A 19,893-nucleotide genomic window follows, 5' to 3' on the forward strand; every position below is an offset into this window, starting at 1 on the left:
CTGATAGTGTATCAAATAATTTTCTTACTTTTATTTCATGTTCTTCTAAAGTTTTGGCACATACTATAATATCATCTAAATATATAAATAGTACTGTGCCTTGCAATCCCACTAATACAGAATTCATGAGTCTTTGGAAAATATCTAGTGTATTTCATAATCCAAATGGCATACCTGTATACTCATAATGTCCGTACCGAGTACTGAAAGCTGTTTTATGGCGATATTCTAGAGATACTTAAATTTGATGGAATCTATTAGCAAGGTTGAATACGAAAAAAAATTTTGACCCGCCAGGTTTCTCTAATATCTCTGTAATATTAGGCAATGGGTTAGCATCATGGATAGTTTAAGCGTTTAATTTTCTGTAATCTATTACGAGACAATATCTCTTTTCTCCGTCGGGTCCTGGTTTTATGGGTATCATCCACAGTGGATTATTGTACGAGCTAGAAGAATAGCTAATGATTTCTTCTTATAGTACTTTATCGATCAAATATCTAACTTCCTTGTGAAGAGTAGGAGGGTATCTATACTGTTTAGAAAAAACTGGGTTATCGTCAGTTGTTGGTATATTATGTTGTACATAGGACATACGTGGAGCAGCATTACCTTTGTAAAATACTCTTCAACTATTAGATAAAGTTGTTTATAGCTTGTCTTATCATCATAATGCTGGCAAAGTTTTTCCATACTATATTAAATTCTTACCTCTATTGGTATGTTGGGCAAATCATCACTAAAATCTAAGATAGAAAAATTTTCTGAATCATCTAGATCTGAAGTTACGAGATTTTGCAGAGGGATCTTGATTTCCACTGGCTCTTCTCTAGTTTTTACAGCCATAGTAAAACAGTGGCCCTTATCGTACTATACTGCTGTATCGTCTGTTAATATACCAAGAGTTGTTTTTATCGAGTGCAAGTCTTAGTATGCTTGCTTGAGGCTGTTAGTTTGCGTTACAAGAATCTCTATGGGAACTCTTATTCTTGCTGGTATTTTATACACAACACGATTTTGACCAACGGTTCCTCGTGTAGGTTTAAGATGTTGGGAAGTTGGAAGAGATTTCGAGTTTTCTTCATTTATGCTTATATTATCTATAATTTCGTGAAAACTATTTTCATTACTTATATATTGTGTCGTTGTAACAAGCAATTAAAAACCACGTTCATCGTCGCTTATTTTTACAATTCTTCTCATAAATGGAATGGGACTTATAGGTCTTCTTTTAAGAATAAAGGCTCTTGTGTCATAACGAAGCTTGACCCGTTCTTCGGCTAGAAATAAATTTCCTTATATTCCTGTCTCACTGAAGGGTGTTTCTTGTGCTAAGGTGTGACAAACGTGATTTTGATCCGATGTTTTTAACGTTACCGTTCCTAACGTTATGATATTTTGAGAAATAAATCTAACAAGAGCAATTTTTGTATCAGTATTTATAATAACATTTAATAGCAATGAAGATATTCTTATAGCATTGACATCAACTTCCGTATCTATTATAAACGGGTCTTCACTTCCATTTAATTGTGTAATTTTAAGTCTAACTGTCAGTGCATTTCCAATGTTTCTTGCGACGGACACTGGGACGATTGCACAAATTGGTTCGTCAGTGGACGCTGATTCAGGTCTTTGCTCGCCGCTGCGTCTGGGCAACGAGCAACGATCCCGTTTGAAGAATGGCCACGTTCAGGGGAACTAAGTCTGAAATTTTACTGATTACTGAAAGAGTTCGACCTTGAGTAAAAGCTTGTGTCGTTTTGCGATTTACGTGGTATTTGAACGTTTTTGCAGCGCAGGGCAATTTTCTATTGAAGAAGTAAACGAGCTACTCAATACACACTGCAGTAAGTTTGTATAAAAAGAGAAATTTAAATAGGCTAATGGTTGGTTTTGTTGTTGCGTTGGTTGTGTGGGGCCAAAATTTTAATGATTCTTCCATGAATTGGTCAAAAGCTAGTAAGATGGCGTTTCATTCAATTTTTGTAACAATTGTACTTTTGATAATTTGAGCCGTTATTTTGATATTAAAAAGTTTGATGTAATACTATTATACTGTAATACTATACTATTCCTCCGTCTGAACTTAACGTAGATGGGAAAATTGTTGTGTCATTAAGGTTGTAATAATAATATTTATCATTGTGATTGTTCATGTTGGGATTATTATAGTCATTTTGTTAAATATTGTTTTGATTGGGCTGAAAATATGCAAAATTTTCTTGTCTGTTTTGTTGGTGTACTAATAAATTTTGTCTTACAGTAGGGTGTAACTGCTGAGCAAGGTACACATGTAAATTCTGATAGTACATGGTGGCGTGAGTACTGGGGTACAATATTTATCCAATTTTTTCTGATTCTAAAGCTACTTGTAAAGCACTGGCAAACGTTTTTGGTACTTTTGACATCATGTTGGCCTTGACTCCATTGGGTAGGCCTCGCATGAATGCTTTATGGCCAACAATTTCCAGATTTAACTTGAAATCAAGCTGTTGGTTTTTAGGAATGCTGTCGGAAACAGCTTTTATTTTAGCTGCTCTAGTGCCTTGATTAATGAGTTAAGAAATTTTCTTCTGAAAATCGTGAACAGTTTCTCTGCGTTTCATTTTAGAATTATTAATGTTGGTGATACATTGACCGTAAGTCTTAAAAGGAGCAAAGTGTGCCTTTAAGTGGTTAATGAGATCGTCCAATTTATTTATTGTTAATCCGTCTAGACAACTTATTCCTCTACCTTTTAGCCTGAAACTGACTGTTCTTAAAAACATTGGCCCTTCCATATTTAAGATAAGGGACCTAACATTTTCAACACCTTGTAAGAAATCTCTAAAAAGCCTATTTTGACCACTAAATGTTGGTATGTGTAAAGTAGCTTGACTTTTACGTAAAGTCAAATTATTTAAGGCTACGTAACGTGATAATTCAAGGAATTCTTGTAATTTCTTACCTTTCCATGCCCTACGATTTTATTCGAGTCACTGTATTCTTATTGCTACATCTGCTACCTGCTTGTATCCTCAAGTGTCTGATCCATCATGAAAAAGAAATTTTGAGAAAATTTAAAGAAAGACAATTAAGAAATTTAGAAAAACAGATGAAAATGAAAATTTTGATTTGGTTAAAGCATACTCTAAGTATTACAAAAGGCTAAGTTCCTCACAAGAGGTGCTAATTTGTTACGACCAGACTTCTATAAGTAAATCTAATTTAATTATTGTTCGTCAGGACCCAGCCATCGGCCCAAAGGCCTTATTTGCTTATACTAACAAAATAATTTTCTTTAACATCGTTGACTCAGCATTGTGGCGTTAGGTTTCACTGATCAATATGTATGAAGTGGTCTATGCTGAGCTTGCGTTGACTTACTGTTAAAGTTTCTGTCTTATGTCATATGGTAATAGCGTGTTTAATTCGTCTTTTTATCTCGCGTCCTTGTAAAGGTCATTCTCATACAGTGTCTATTATATTTTTCCTCGATGTTCAATTTGTTTATTAAGGTAAGAATGATGTGTCAATCAATTAAAATTATTATCTTTTTGGATGATTTATGTAATTTTATAATTGGAATGTTTTTTAAAAAAAAAAAATTATTAAATTAACTACCAATTTAATTTTACAAATAGTTTAAATAATGAGGTTTCAGATTCAAATCAACAATGTTATACCATTTATAGTTTACTTAACTTTACTAACTTCTATGATCGTTGGTTAGCCGCTGCTTGCTCGCTCGCAGTCGCAAGATCTTACAAGGTTGACCGAAACGATGTTTCTAATCGAATACGAGAGCACTCGTGGCGATGACCATAATGAGGCTTTTGCTTTTAACGATGAAACCCAAATCGAAGGTCCTTTACTTCTTGCTCCTCTTTAAGTAACAATTTAGGTGAGTTTACAGTGGCCTTGTTTGCTCGAGCTTTTTTTACACAGCTTCGTCACAGAACGAAGTCTTATATTAACTTGACATGCACGTTTCAAACACGTAGCTAAATGACCGAAGCCAGTTTTAAATCCGATTAAAAGACACGACAAAACTCACTCTCCAACCTCTATAGTTATTTTGGAGCACTTGCTAGAAGAGAAAAAGCAAATATTGTTATGTGCAAGGAGTTTTGATGCTATTGCGTTTAAGAAGGACGCGTCAAATTAGGGATCCGAACGACCAATCAGAGCTTCATCTGATTATCCTCAACTGGTACAAGCACAGTTGTGGTGCAATAAGAGCACAGTAACTGATGGTTAGAACTGCTGATCTCTCGGATCTAACATTGAGGACAAGTTGCTGTCCAAATTGTGTACAATATTTCTTATATATATCCGCAGTAAGAAATGCCAAAGTTGTTAATTATTCACATTATTTGGTGAACTAATTCACACTGATTTTGTAAGATAAGCATTTCATAAGAATTTTTTGTGGTTAAACGCATAGTTCAAGTTTTGCGACGGCAGCTTGTTTCAAAAAAAGTAAGCTATATGTCACGCGATTGCAGAAACAGGTATACCACTTGATGGTTCAAGATCACTGAGCTTTGTGTTTTAAAAAAATAAATATTAAGTATATGAAATGAGGTGTCACAATTTCATATGTAGTCATGTGAATTATCATTATAATTAATATTACTCTTGTTATTGTCGACTCAACTATTATCATTCACATTATCTTCATCATCAACTTCATTGTCATATTCACTATTATTATTATCATTATAACTATTATTATTATTATCACTATTTTTACGATCGTATTCATATTGATCATTACTTCAACTATTGTTATTAGAGTCATCATCATTCATATCATTCTCATCACCATCATGATCATCATCACTATCATCATTATCATCACCATTATAATCATCTTTATTGTAATTGTCAGTCTTATCATTAAAAGTATTATCATTATCATTATGAATATCATAATTATAATAATCACTATAATTGTCAACGTTGATATCATAATTATTATCAGCAATTCCATTATTCTCAACTAAATTATTATCATCGTTATTGTCATCATCACCATCAGCGCAATCTTTATCATCATTATTAACATTATTATCATCGTCATAATCATCATTAATATTTTCATTTTTATTGTTTCTAACTTTATAATCATCATAATCATTATCATTTTTATCGTCACTATAATTATCGTTATAATTATTATTATAATCATCATCGTCATTATGATCATCATCATCATTATTATGATTATCATTACCATCACTGTTGTTATTACTATCGTTATTATTAATATCATCATCATTGTTTTAATTTCCATCATAATTATCATTATCATTATCGTGAGAATTATTATTATTATCCCCATTATCATTATCAATATTATCATCAGCAAAAGCATTATTATTATGATGATTATGATTATTATAATTTTCGTCGCTTACATCGTTATTATTATCATAAATATTATTCTCACTTTTTTTTAATCATAATTATAAATATTATTATTGTCATTATTGATATTATAATTATCATTATTATCACAACTATTAGCACTATTATCGTCATCATCATCATCATTATCATCATCATTATTATTGTTACTATTATTTGTATTATCACTGTCTAAATTATCAGCATTATCATTATAACTATTACTGACCTTATCGTTAATGTTATTATCTTCGTTGTTATCGTCATTTTTATTATCAGATTTATCAAAATTATAGTTATAATTATTGAGATTGTTGATATTATAATCAGTATTATTATAAGAACTATAAACATTATTATTAGCATTATTATAATTATTGGTACTATCTTCACTATCACCATAACTGTTGTCATATTTTAATTTAATACTGTTAATTATTTTTAGTATCACCACTTTTACTATATATATAATGATTAACTATCATTATTGTTCTTATCCTTATTTTAAGTGTTATTACTGCTCTTAATATATCTAGTATTATTATTATCTCCATTACTATTGTTATTATAATTATTATTATAATTTTTATTATTTTAATTGTTAATATTATTATCGTCCTTACTCAACTTATTGTCATCATTATTATTATCACAATTATTGTTATTATTTTTATCATTATTATTATTGTTATTTTGATTATAATTATTGTTGTAATTATTACTTTTTTATTATTATTATTATCATTATTACAACCATTACAATCTTTAGATTTATTGTTATTCTTATTATAACTATAGTCATGATCATTATAATTATCATTATTGTCATAATTATCATCATTGTTTTCATTGTTATGATGATCGATATTTTCCACTACTATTTTTTATCGTAAGAACATTGGTTATTATTATAATTTGTACTACAATGAACATAATTATCATCGTTATTATTATTATTATTATTGCTATAAAATTTTTTATCATTATTATTATTATTATTGTCACACTAATTATAATTATTATTATTACTGTTATTATTATTATTACTATTATCTCTATTATAATCATTTGTCATTATGATTATTGATGTTTTTCTTGTTGTTATTATTATTATTAATATTATTATTATTGTTGTTATTCTTATTGTTATTATTATTATTATTATAATTATTATTATCATGACCTTTTAAATAAATATTAATATAATAATTGTTATTGTTATTTCTATTAGAAATATGGTCATTTTTATGATTATCAGCATTGACTTTTCTAGATTGCGGCTGTTAGCTTTGAGTCACGTCCTTTAGATGGCAGATTGCTTGCACTGCGTTTGTCGAAGCTTGTACCTGGAGGTGATGAGAACAAAAGTAGAACATTTTTTATAGTCTTAATCACTTGTTAGATCTGGTTTTAGCCCGGGTGATTTGTGTTGAATTACGATTTTTTGGGGGCAGCTCCAAGGCATCCAGATAGGAAGTAAGGAGACAACCTCATATTAAATTTACTAACAGATGTTTTTCATATTTTTCCCAAGCCAGGAGTGACTTAGTCTGCTATGCACTGGAAGCAAAGTGAGTGTTAATATTGCTACCAGCTTTTTTAGCAACAACACAAAGTTATATTATCCAAATATATCAGAAACTTAACAAAAACAGCAATACCGATAAAAGATGATATAAAAGCGGTGTCGAAACTTCTGCAGAAGTCGAAGGATTACTCCGAAGGCACAAAAAAAAGATGGAATCTTTTCTAGAACACTTTCGTTGTAATAATATGCTGAAGATGTACACATCAGGAAATGGGTAAAGAATTACACGCTTCATTCAATTCAGACTCTTGGAAAGTGTGCTGAGAGACAAGCGGAAAAGGAGGCTGAAAGCTCTGAAGGAGACTTGTCACATCTCCTCTTAATAAAGGGAAAAAGGCTTGGTAATTTTAAAAGCTTATCTCTAAGATAACACTCAATGATAGTGACAGTGGCAAATGTGGTTATGTAAGAAAACAAGGAGAAAATTCTCGATAATGTCACGGGAAGCTGAGCTTTGCCAAAGTCGATAAGGACGATTTTAAGCCAGAAGAGGATGATATTACAGTCAAAGAAGTTACTACGACTAAAAAGAGAGATCTTTTTTTTGGAGATAACGCAGTAAAGGACAGAGAGTCCCTGATTAGCAGTATAGCTAAGAGTTTCAAAGGCTTAGGATCCAAAAAACAGACGAGAAAACGGTGACACTTGAAACCCAGGATCTTGATTCGATCACCTAGAATGCTGACGTGAAACTTACATGAACCAGAATTTTTGGTTGCTCACCACTGATGAAAACAGTGACGCAGCTAGAAGTAAATGAATAAAAGCAAAAGATAGCTTTGGTGAATACTGAAGAGACTAATACCAGGTATGTAGAAGAAATGATGAGGCTATTAATAGGCTTTTTAAAATGCTGTCCAAGGAGACAGGTTCGTATGTCCATTTCAAGCCATATTGTCCCAGGGGATAGATCTTACCAGTTTAGTGGGTATTCAGTCGTTATTGTTCAGAACACCGTAGCAAAAAATAAGCATTTTTAGCCTTACTGCGATTTCCAAGCAGGAAAGGGTTGTACTCCTTTCTGTCTTGCGTTCAGGCATTCTTGACGACCTTTGATAAAAAAAAAGAAAAATTGTTATTGAGATACTTTGATTACAATTATGAGTTTTCGTTTGGTAGTTATTACTTTTAATATGTACTCTTAATTCTTACCACGTTTTTATTATTATCATAATCATGATTTTTTTATGTCTTTATATTATTTACTTTATCATCGTCATCGTCATTATAATAAAAAATACTTTTTTTGTAATACTTGTCAAACTTATTCGAATTATCATTGTTCTCAACATAGTTTCAATCATTAGCTCTTTTATTATAATAATTATTGATAGCCAAATTATAATGACGATAGTTACTTTTTTTTTTTTTAATGAGTTTAATCTTTGATTTTTTTCTTTGTTACAATTATAACGTCCATTCTACTACTACTATGTATTTAAACTCTGTTATTATCTCTGCTGCAATATTTATGATTATAAACTTTTTCATCACTCATATGTTGATAGTTATAATTGAGATAATTATTAGTAAACGAAATAAAATATGTATAATAATTGTTATTGGTAACACTATGACTATTTTTATTATATCAATTTTTGTCATAATCTCTGTTACTATAACTATTACAATTATTATCACTATTGCTTCTGCTGTCTTTGTTAAATTAATTATAATTTATAAATTATTAAATTATCATCAAAGTCCTTATTGTCACAATCATCAACATTATTATTATCAATCTCACTTTATTAATTGTCATTTTCATAGTCTTTCTTATGTTTAGTATTATTCTTATTATTTTTATAGTTATTATCCATACAATAACCATAAATACAATTATTTAAATGATTATTATACTTGTTATAAATAATATAAGTCACATCGTTGCCATAGTTAAGACAACCATTCTTATTACGATAATACTTGTATCTCAATCCTTATTGTTTTTACTATTATAATAATTATTACTATTATAATCGTAATTGAAACTATCAATTTCATTTCTTTTTTAATATTATTTTAATAACCATTTGTATTATCGTTTCCATAATCGTAATTCCTTGATGTGATATTATAATTTACATAACTTCTATTTTCCTTTCTATTTTCATCATAGTCATCATTATTATACTTATTCTCTTATAGTTCCTTTCAGTATTACCATAATCAGTTACATGATTGATGTTATTATGTTTATTACTATTACAATCATAATTATCATTATTATTATTATAATACTTATTTTGCAATTTATCGTCACTATCGTTGTAATTATTATTTTTATCAGAATCATCATTATAATTATTAGCTTTGACAGTCTTACTATTATTGTTTTCTATATTATAATGTTTTTGCGTTATTTTTACTATCATTAAAATTTGTTTGTTGTCGGTGATGGGAAGTTTTAACAAATACGCCATTTGTTATTAAAAGTGGTGATATCTCGTATTTCAAATTTTTTAGAATATTATTTAATAAAGAAATTGAAATTTTGGTTTGTACCTTGAGGTAATTGTGTTCCCAGTGGTGAAGATATGGTTACAAAGTTGAGAGACTTACAACCATAATGGACTGGCATTTGTCGTCCCTTGCTTTTGTCACTCTTATTTCCAAAACATTGATTTACGAAGAAGGTGTAGTCCAAGCCTCTCCATAATAGGACTCCTACGTTTAAGAAAACAATTCATTTTACTGAGTTCTTAGCTTTAACGATATGATACAATTTATAATAGAACTTATTTCTAGAAAATATCATGTATATTGCAATGTTGATTTTCTAAACATACTTATGACGTTGATAAAGCAGGCCACCGTTTTAGTATTCACACTTGTAAATAAGTTTATATTCATATGTTTATTATTACAAAAAGTTTTTTGTATGTTGGATTATTGGGAAGCCTGTAGTACTAATACTTCAAAGCCATTTACAATGTACAATAGTGAGAGAGAAAAAGAGTTATAATTTTTAAGATAATGTAAGACTCAAGACGTTTGAGTGCCAGAACTTTTGCAAGTTAAAAATTATTTGTATTTCAACTTAAAGTATGTATAATTGCTATGACCAACCTAATCAAGATTTTTAGATAAAATACACATTAAATAATGTTATGAACCTTTAATTTTGTGAGAACTGAGGATTCTAATAGTTTGAGTTTTTTTGGATTTGCAAGACTTTAGATATTGTTAATGGTAGATGTTGACAGCTTGTTTTGACGATCAAGTGGTCTATTATAATATAATAAATGTTTCTCATGCTATTTTTGATACAGCTGATTTTTTTTTTCCTTTAATAACATTGCAAATAGCTGCTTATAATCTTCACAACAAAAAATGGAATGTAAAATTAAAACTTTATGCTATTAACATACATTTTAACGTCAATAAAAATCTTTGTTAGTTTTTTGCGGCTGCCAAATTAGAATACAATTTAGATTTTTTTAGAACTTTTTTGTATACAATTTATACATACGTCACTTTTTGTCTAGATAGTAAACTATTAGAAGCTTTGTTTATTAAAAATTAATTTAATCACGAAATTGTCTTATGACTTTTTTTTAAGGTGTAATATAAAACAAAAGATTTTTTTACAAACCATATAAGTTTTCAACATTTTGAAAGAGCTTGATTACTACATTTTCTTAAAAAGTAGTTTTTCTTAACCGTAAAAGCAAAGGATCTCGCTAACGCTTTTAAAACTATTAACTCCGTGTGAAAAAGTTATGTTTTGTTACAATATGTGTATTAAAAGGGGTTAGTCAATGTTACATTTAAAATATGGCGCTCAAAAGAAAAGTGTAAGAACGTTTTCTTATGTTAGGACACTACAAAACATGAACGTTACAAAAAATTAGGCTTCTCACTCTTCTGGACCATGTAGAAGCTGTGCATCTAAGCTTTTACATACTTCCACAGCAGATATTATAAAATACTTGAGACTTTGAAATTGAGCTTTAAGTTGTGCACTTAAACGAACAAAAAATTTTTTTCTGAAAGATCTATTAAAAAACAATACAACTTAATAATTTTTTAGCCAGTGCTACGTTTTGATGTGACAAGATACCAGCTTTTTTGTTGCAGGGTTCCATGTTTTTTTATGGCTTCAAGAATAAAACTTGAAATGAAAAGTACTTAACAGTATTTTTTGGTAAAAAGGCCAAGAGTCTCTTACAATCTTCCAACTCTTACAATTTATGTGATCTATAGTTCAATGCTGTAAGTCTTAAAGCATGATTGATACTCAGGAGTGCCTCATATTTTTTCCAGAGCAAAAAATTTAAGTAATAGAACTTATTATTTTTATTTTAAAAAGTTTCAGTTAAACAAACTGCGATTTTGGACTTCAGCGTCAGAGGTGTATGTATGTATGTATGTATGGATGTATAAGAGTAATCAAGTTTTTTTACTAGCTCATGCAGTTTTAGTCAGATTTGGCTGAAATTTGACATAGAGCTTTGTCTTCCATGTCTTAAGTGGTGGCTTAAAATCAGCAGAGTTTCTTGTTTCAGAAAACAAGTTTCAGTCATTTTAAGATTGTAATTTCACTGAAAAAAAAAATTTTTTCGCCTACAACTTTGTTACCTGATTTTTCGAGGTATGCTATGCAAGACAAAGTTATAGATTTAATTGATATAAAACTTTTTTGTGTTTTACATGTTCGTGCAGAATATAACTTTAATGTTCTGTGACCCAAAAAGTGTTTGAAAATCGCCAAAAGTATAGTTTTTTTGTATCTTACTTATATGTTTCACGTTCTTCGAGCCAAAAAGTACTTGTAAAACGAATAAAAAGACATTTTCCCTCATCGAACTTTTTTGTTTTGCATGAAGAATAATAAATTAAATGTGATGGTTCTAGATTTTGGTGAAATACAACTTTCTTGTTTTTTAATATTGAGTTATAACATTAAAATTTGCTCTCTAAATCGCAAAAAATTCAGAAAATTTGCAATGTTATCCTAATTTTCTATCTAACTTCTAGTTTTTTTTTTCATTTAAATTTTAGATTCCAAGGTTAATGTATAACTAGTAGATCTTTCAAAAACATAACTCTTTTGGAGCTGAACTAGCACGTCATTGAGTGGCAATAGCCAAAACTATCAGAGGCTCGTCGAGGAAGATTTACAGAGAGAAATCTGTTTGAGATAAATGAAATCTCTACATCCATACTCACATCTAAAAATTAAAAGATATTACTTAGTTTGGCTTCGGATGTAAGTGATAATTCCTTATTTATCAACCACGATTTATGAAACTTTTGAATAGTCTAAGGATGTTGGTTGTTAATAAAGAGGGTATGGGTAGCATTAATTATTTCCTTACAAGTTAAATAAAGAATTAATTATTTGTGTGACAATTCTAAATGGAATGAACAAATAAGAAATTACTTTATACCATTGATCCAAAGATAGGAGCTAGTCTAAATGTCATACGAAGAAAGGATGACAAAGGCAAAGAACAGATAATTAATCTGATTTCAAGTAGTATTTTCTTAAAATATTAAACTAGATACATTAGAATATTATACCACATCGCTCATTATGGAAAGATAGTAAAGAGGATCAAAGAAATTGAAAGAATAATATTAAGGCAAATGCTTATTAAACATAAGAGAATCTTTATTCAACAATATTTGATCCAAAAAAACAAACTGATATTAGGTTTTGCGAGCAAATTACCATACAATTTAAAAAGCTTGAAATAAAGAGCAAACTGTGTATATTTCCAGAAGATGAAAAAAGAAATAACTTTCACCATGCAATTATAGACACTGTCCCTGACGTGAAAATAGCGAATTTTAACAGATTGTTTCATCAAGAAGATGGTCAACTATATAAGTACTTACAAAAATATATTTTACAACAGGGGGCAGAGAGTTCACTTCCAAGACCAGCAGCAAGTATCACTATGAGCCGTAATAGGTAGGTGATGGCTCTGCAGTGGTTGCTGCCACTTCTACTACGTTATGCATCGAGTGCGAAAATAGGGGGCAAACTTCAAGGGACTGTCCAAGGAGAGGCCCAAAGTCCACTTAAAATTTATACCTACAACCGATTCATATGCAATCTGAAAGATCAAAACAAAAAAAATCGTAAGGACTCTAAATGTTACAAAGGCAGTGGTAGTACAACGTTATAAAGGCAGTACTAGCAACAAAGATAATAACAGAAAACGAAAGCATAATAGAGATAATAATAGGCATATTAACTGAAGAACTAAAATTAACACTAATAAGAAACCATCCAGAGGGAATAAGTGCAACCGTAAAAACAATACAAGAGAATTATAAAAAAATTGATGATTCTAAAGCACGTAATAGTTTACATGTAACTGATCCTGAAACTCGACTCGTTAAGTGCGTGGTGGAAAATTTGGTTGAAATTCTGTAATAAGGGATTATTAAGTTTGTAGTGAACTCAGGTGTAACTGAACTTTTTTTCAAATATAAATTTTACTCTAAAGTTTTAAAAAGTTACAATAAAAATTAATTACTTGTGGTAACAGCAAGTTTTCCGAGGACTTGACAGTAAGATCAGAATGATGTGTTTTAGGTAGTAACATTTAAAAAGGGATTAAATTAGATAGTGTCACTTGCTTTGGAATACTGGCTAGTAACTTGCTCTCGTTTCAACGTTTTGCCAACAGGGGCATGACGATTTACTTAGATAGCAAAAAGATAGATATATTTTGTCTTCATTCGCAAGAAACTTTCATTTGGGTATATATTGAAGTCCCTATTGGATAAAAGAACTTGTACAAGATAACTAAATTGTAGATAATAAAGAAAAATTTATAAAGAAACCAATACCTATCAAATAATAGCACTTTTTTACAGCCAAGACTCATAACTACGCAAACTACAGCAATAATAAAGAAGAGTGAGCAAGCGAGTACCAATGATGCAAAAGAAAATACTGTAGTCTTAAGTGAGGTATTTAAAGATGATTGCTTGAAAACTACGTAGAAAAACGTATTTGAGAAAACCTTAAATGTTACAAAAATTAACATTCACAAGGGTTTGTTGCCTTACAATATTCCAGAAGCTCGTTCTCAGAGTAATGTATGATGTTTACGTATAACAACAGAGCCATGATCTGGCACGTTTGGTTTAGGCATGCATTGACAGAATATCTCAAGGCACTGAAAAATAAATATTGAGATGAAAAACAGCTAAACAACGCTATTTTTCACAACTGCATTGCAAGTTGTGAAGTTTGTCTGATTGCTAAAACTAAAAAATAGCCGTTTAGCACAATGAGAAAAAAGGCCATCAGATTTCTTGACATAGGAAACGCTGATGTGCTTTCTATGAGCCCAGTCACTCACCTGAGGGAATTTAAGTTTGTGGTGATATACACTGATAACAACTTTAGAATAATAATGGCATATTGTGTGGAATCCAAAGATTAAGCAGAATGTGGCTCGAACCGTTTTGTAAAGCGGTCGTGTAACCTTTTGGGCTTTAATGCTAAAGAATGCTATTTACGTATTTACGTACTGATCAAGGTAAGGAATTGACTAAAGGGTAAAAAGTAGATGTTCAGTTTTGTACCTGAATATTTTCTGACAAACCTTTCCTTAATTTAAATTGCGTCACGTTCGTTATTCTAAAATTAAAGTTGAAGTAATTTTCCGATCATACGCCTTTATCATCGCATACATTTGCAATGCCCAAGAGACCGTTTTACCTTTACTCTTGTACCTTTATTTATCAATGTACTAGAATTTCTACTTTAACTTTTGTCTCTACAAATATTGCTCTGCGAGCATAGTAAGTTAGTTAGCGCGCCGCGGCGGCAGAGAAAGCTTCTCTCCGCTTGCCTTCACTTGAGCACATTTTCATAATTTAAGCACTGTAAATATATTGTATAAATTTTTATTGCACATTTGCGTTACATTTATTTTCCGCCGTAAACCACTTCCACCTCTACACGACTGAACTGGATTGGGAGCAGCATAAAACCCCTTCCCTCGTGAACAGTAGAAGTTCTTCAGATGCTGAAAGCTAAACTTGAACTGGCCTGACCTAATATTTCTTCTTAGCACGATGTTGTAGCAGAACGAATTAGTCGTACTATTCGGGACAAGGTGGGAGCCAATGTGTATAAATCTGGACTCCAGGAAAATATGGAGGATCTGGCTCTTAGTACCGCTATGTACGCATATAGCTATACCTTCCTTACACATCTTGTAATAGAATAGATTATTTAGAAATTTTTTTTTTCAACGTGAAGATAGATATAACTCAAATTAAAAGATGAAACTGTGAGGCGCTTATCAAAATTAAGTTAAAAACGAAACCCAAATTTGGTCTATAAAAAATTTAAATAATACTCATTGGTTACAAAATCATTGGCTATATATTTTAAAGACCTTAGAGAAAAAAATCTTAAAAAACTGAAATGTTAGATTTTATTTATGGTTAGTATTTTAAGATATTCCTGGAAAAGATAGACATAAAACAGGATAAATGACTCATTAAATTCAGCAAAACAAATTCAAAGATTTATTAAAAATAAAGGAAAAATAAGTGTTAAATAAAAGTGAGGACAACTGAAAGAAGGTAGAGTGTCTCGTAAAAAAAATGTAAGGGAATCCACTTTTATAAATGATACGAGTTTCTCAGGTGTCATTGATATTGCTTAGTTGGAAAAACTAATTAAACAGGAAAATGACCTTTACAACGTTAATGCAGAGGTTAAGGAAACAATGATATGTGCCTCCATTGCTGGCTTGAATAAAAATCCCACAAATTATAAAGAAGTTGTCGTTACTTTAAACAAGTATAGAGTGCTTAATCTGTTGACAAAGAGTTAAAATCTATGCTCAAATTATCAAGTCTGGACGATGGTTAATAGATTAACAGTAGATAGTAATAGTAGTGCGTTGACTGAATTAAATTTGAAAAAATAAATTTACAATCTTGCTTCAATTACATATTAATTTCTTAAGACGTCAGATCCCTGTTGAATAATGATTTTTTGGACTTAGTATTAAGCAGCATCAACCGGCGCACTTCGAGTATAATGAATAAATGCTAAGTCCCCATCGACAAAAGTCCACACAGTTTTGTTTACATACAAGCCTTAACATACAGTGCACACAATTTTTATTTGATAACACTTTTTTTATTTTCAACAATAAATTTTTCCAACAAATTTTCAGCATACCAATAGAATCTCCAATTTTACCACTTCTCGCTGATATTGTAATAGATGACATGATAAAAAGTCTGTCTAACTTACATATTAATTATAACATAAGCCCAGTCTTTCATTATAGTTGAGTCGATGATATTTTGCTTTTTATTCATAAAGATCGTTAAGCCGAAAGTCCAAATTTTTTTTACTCATTTTATCTTATCTTACACTTTTAACACGTAATCAAGATTGACTATAAACTTGATTTCTTAGATTGGAACATAATCAGAAGTTCTAAACATTTTACTTTTGACTGGTTCGAAAAACCCACTTATTCAAGACGCATTTTGAATTACTTTTTAGATCATCCAAACAGTTATAATAGAAAAATTGTATCCAACTTAATGGATAGAGTGATTCTACTTTCTAGCAAGAGACATAGTATAAATGTTGTGAAAATGAAAGACCTTTCAAAAAGTAACAACTGTTTCTTGCATTTTATTAATAAAAACATACAATTTAGGTACAAAAAGTTGAAAATACATTAGCTATAGTAAAAACACTCCAAATAAGCATTCTACATGTAAAATCAGTATAAAAAATATTGGTAGCAATTTTGATTAAAAAACTAACATATTCCAACCTCATAACATTTACTTATACTCTTTTGTACATAATACAATTCATAATATTATACATAAAATTTTGTACGTAATAAGCTTAACAGCATCATTCGTTTATTGAAAGATAAAACTGAGAATCTTAACAGGCAAACGTTGTTTTTAAATTTCACTGTGAAAGTTGTCCGATGTGTTATGTTGGTGAGATAAAGTGAGTTACTAAAACACGCACGAATGGACACAGAAAAAACAGAGCCTTCACTTTGTCGTTTATGCACATTAAGTTTAAAACGACTATGAGTTTGATTAAAATAACGTAAGAAAGTTCGATAAAGAAGTTTACTATAGTAAGCGAATGATTTTTTAAATGATTTTTATAAAGATTGATGACAATAACATCAACAAAAAAAAAGAAGTTGTGTATTTTGATACATCATACCTTTCGTTATTATTTTTTAACCTTACCCTCAACTGATCACCGATCACCTAAATTTTTAATTTATCAGAGGGAACTATTATAACTACACAACAATTATTGACTGTAGATGGATATTGAAAAAAAAGTTGATAATAAAAGAAATATGAAATTTGAAACAAAATTGGTGATTTACGGCTTTAAAGATACAGACAGGTATGACCTGCAGAAAATATATGCATTGGTGTCTGATCTCTTAAAATCAGTTTTATGAATTGTTGATAAGTACAACTTCGAGACTTGACTGCTTGATGTAAGCATTGCATGTTTAAATGGTGCAATTAAAAAGGTAATTTATGTGAAGATTTTAGACGGTCTGCTTCACAAGATAAATCAACAAAGAATAATGTTTGTTAGCTAGAAAAAGTTTTTTATGGGCTTAAAATCAGTCAAGCAGCTCTAAAACTGAGATTGCAAGCTAACGCCAGTAAACCTCGTCACTGCAGTGTGAAATAAAATAAACTTAAGATAGGCTTACAGAATAAATTGTAAATTCTCGTTAAGGAGGGTAAAAACTTGGATGCATGATTCTTACATGTTTCCGAAATGTGAGGAACTTATTTTCCAAACATTTATGATTTATAGTGTCGTAAAAAATAAAAGTGATCTTGCATTTAATTTGAGGGGAATACTTCTTATGTAGCGTTGGTGAGCTACTTTTAATACGCATATTGTAACAATACATTATTATCTTAAACGGAATTGGTTATTTTAAGACCTTTTAACTATTACTTAAATATTAACGTACTTTTTCGATTAATTAAGCTTCAATCTATAGTCTTTTCTATTTATTTCTTAAAAATATTTCTAACTGCTTCATTTAAGGTGGCTCCAGTGGCCTCAATGTTAAAATTATAAATAACCCAATCGAGGTTAATAAAATTGAATTATATTCTTTGAATTTCCATCTTTCTATTCGTATAAAAAAAAAATTAAGGTTGACGATGAAAATTGTAAGAAATCATGCTTACAAAATCGTAGTTTTAAGACGGGTTCGATAGAAAATGCAAGCTTACGCGATATACAACCTACTGCTGCACTGATATAAATAACCCGTAAGGTGTAAAAAATATACCATCTTGTATATATTATTACGCAGTTTTCGATGACATGAGATAAGTGTCTTGTTATCGAACAAAATCTTTAAATAATCGGAGACTAAGTATACAGTTGCGAGTACAAGTCAGCTCTCAGCTGTCTGCATTCTGCAGAGTACATATATATAGGTATAACTACTCTTGAACTTAGGAGCGTACCGTAACAGTTCATCAATTAGGGCACCATAAAACTTTTTTGTTTTTTTATATTCACTCACTAAAGTAACAGATAAAATGTAGAATATGGCTTACAACAGTCTCTACGATAATTTTATACCATGTTTTAAAGAAAATAATGATTAATTTTTAGTCTCCCCATTTTGATACGGCACTAGGCGCTGGAGCCACCTTAAGCGTTCGTGCTTAACCTCGTAGGAGATCCTAAAAAATTTTTTTCAAGTTATTTATTATAAATTTTGGTACAATTCATTAATTTCAGCTATAAGGTATTTTATTCCAAATTGTGAAGATTTATACGCATTAGAGGCTAAAGCAGTAAAGCCCAATTTTTCTAGCTAACAGTTTCTTATTCATGATCTTCGAACCGTAAGCAAAACTATCATCGGTATTTTACGTCTGCATAAGGCTAGGACAATAAAAACAATTATGAGTAATAAAGTAAGTTTGCACAACTCACTCAAAATTTAATTTAATTGTTATACTTATTCGTTATACGTATGATTAGTGATGCTTTACATTGATTATTTATTGAATCAACAACTTAATAATAAAGCTGAAGTTAAAGAAATCTTAATTGCTGTATAGCATTGCTTAAATGACCATGAAATTTCTATTGAGAAAGAGGGATACAAATGAAAGACAAGAAGATACAAAAAATTAGCTTATCAAAAAAAGCATTTTCAATACTAATGATAAAACAAGAACTCTATACTTATAAGTAGGAGAGTAAAACAGTTCACAAAGAAAAGTTCTAACAAAAATTCAGAATTTTAGTTGAAAATACATAAATTAAAATGGAAAAAACTTAGTCAACTAGGAAAATTTCATCGTATAATGGAATAAGATTGGTAATCTAATACATAAGTGAAAAATTGTATAAAAATTTCGCACGCGTCTTAATATAGTCCGTCTTATCCTATTATTTATATTTAATAAGACCATTTATTATTTCATCGTATAAGAACCCATTGACTGTGATGATTACTATTTTATATGAATTTTTATCCTAAAAAAACTCATTAAAAAGGTTCCTGGTTAAGAAAGTTATCATCCACTGCAAAAATTCTCTAAAAATTCCAATGAAACAGTTTTGACTGCTAAAACTTTTGTTATTATTTGTTATCTAGCACTTATTAAAAACTTTTTTGTTTTTAATACTTTAGCTGTAAAAATTGCGAAAAATATTTTCTGACAGAATCATTATGGTTATGCAAAACAAAATTTGCTTGCAAATATAGGTTTTACTTCTACTTAATGAATAAGTAACTCTCAACTTATTTGATAAAAAACATTTCATAGATTTGAGAAATGTTGCGTAATTTTTCGTAAATAAGTTTTGAATTAAGAGTTTGAGGTTGTATTGCAAAAGGAGGGTAAAAAATATCATTATTTGACCAAAA

The 19,893-nt window shown here is 29.9% G+C and overlaps 1 protein-coding gene across 1 annotated transcript in view; it reads right to left on the reverse strand.

Moving 5' to 3' along the window:
* The window catches only part of BckdhA (Branched chain keto acid dehydrogenase E1 subunit alpha), a 485,456-nt gene that overhangs the window by 309,411 nt on the left and 156,152 nt on the right, over positions 1–19,893 (reverse strand). Inside the window, exon 3 of the mRNA XM_089595682.1 lies at positions 9,488–9,649. Within this exon, the coding sequence (XP_089451808.1) occupies positions 9,488–9,649 (162 nt within the window). The remainder of the gene's footprint in view (positions 1–9,487; positions 9,650–19,893) is intronic.

This window comes from Copidosoma floridanum, unplaced genomic scaffold (genome assembly GCF_036245765.1).
Source record: "Copidosoma floridanum isolate Cflo_tuat_1 unplaced genomic scaffold, Cflo_Japanese_pri ptg000027l, whole genome shotgun sequence".
NCBI lineage: Eukaryota > Metazoa > Arthropoda > Insecta > Hymenoptera > Encyrtidae > Copidosoma > Copidosoma floridanum.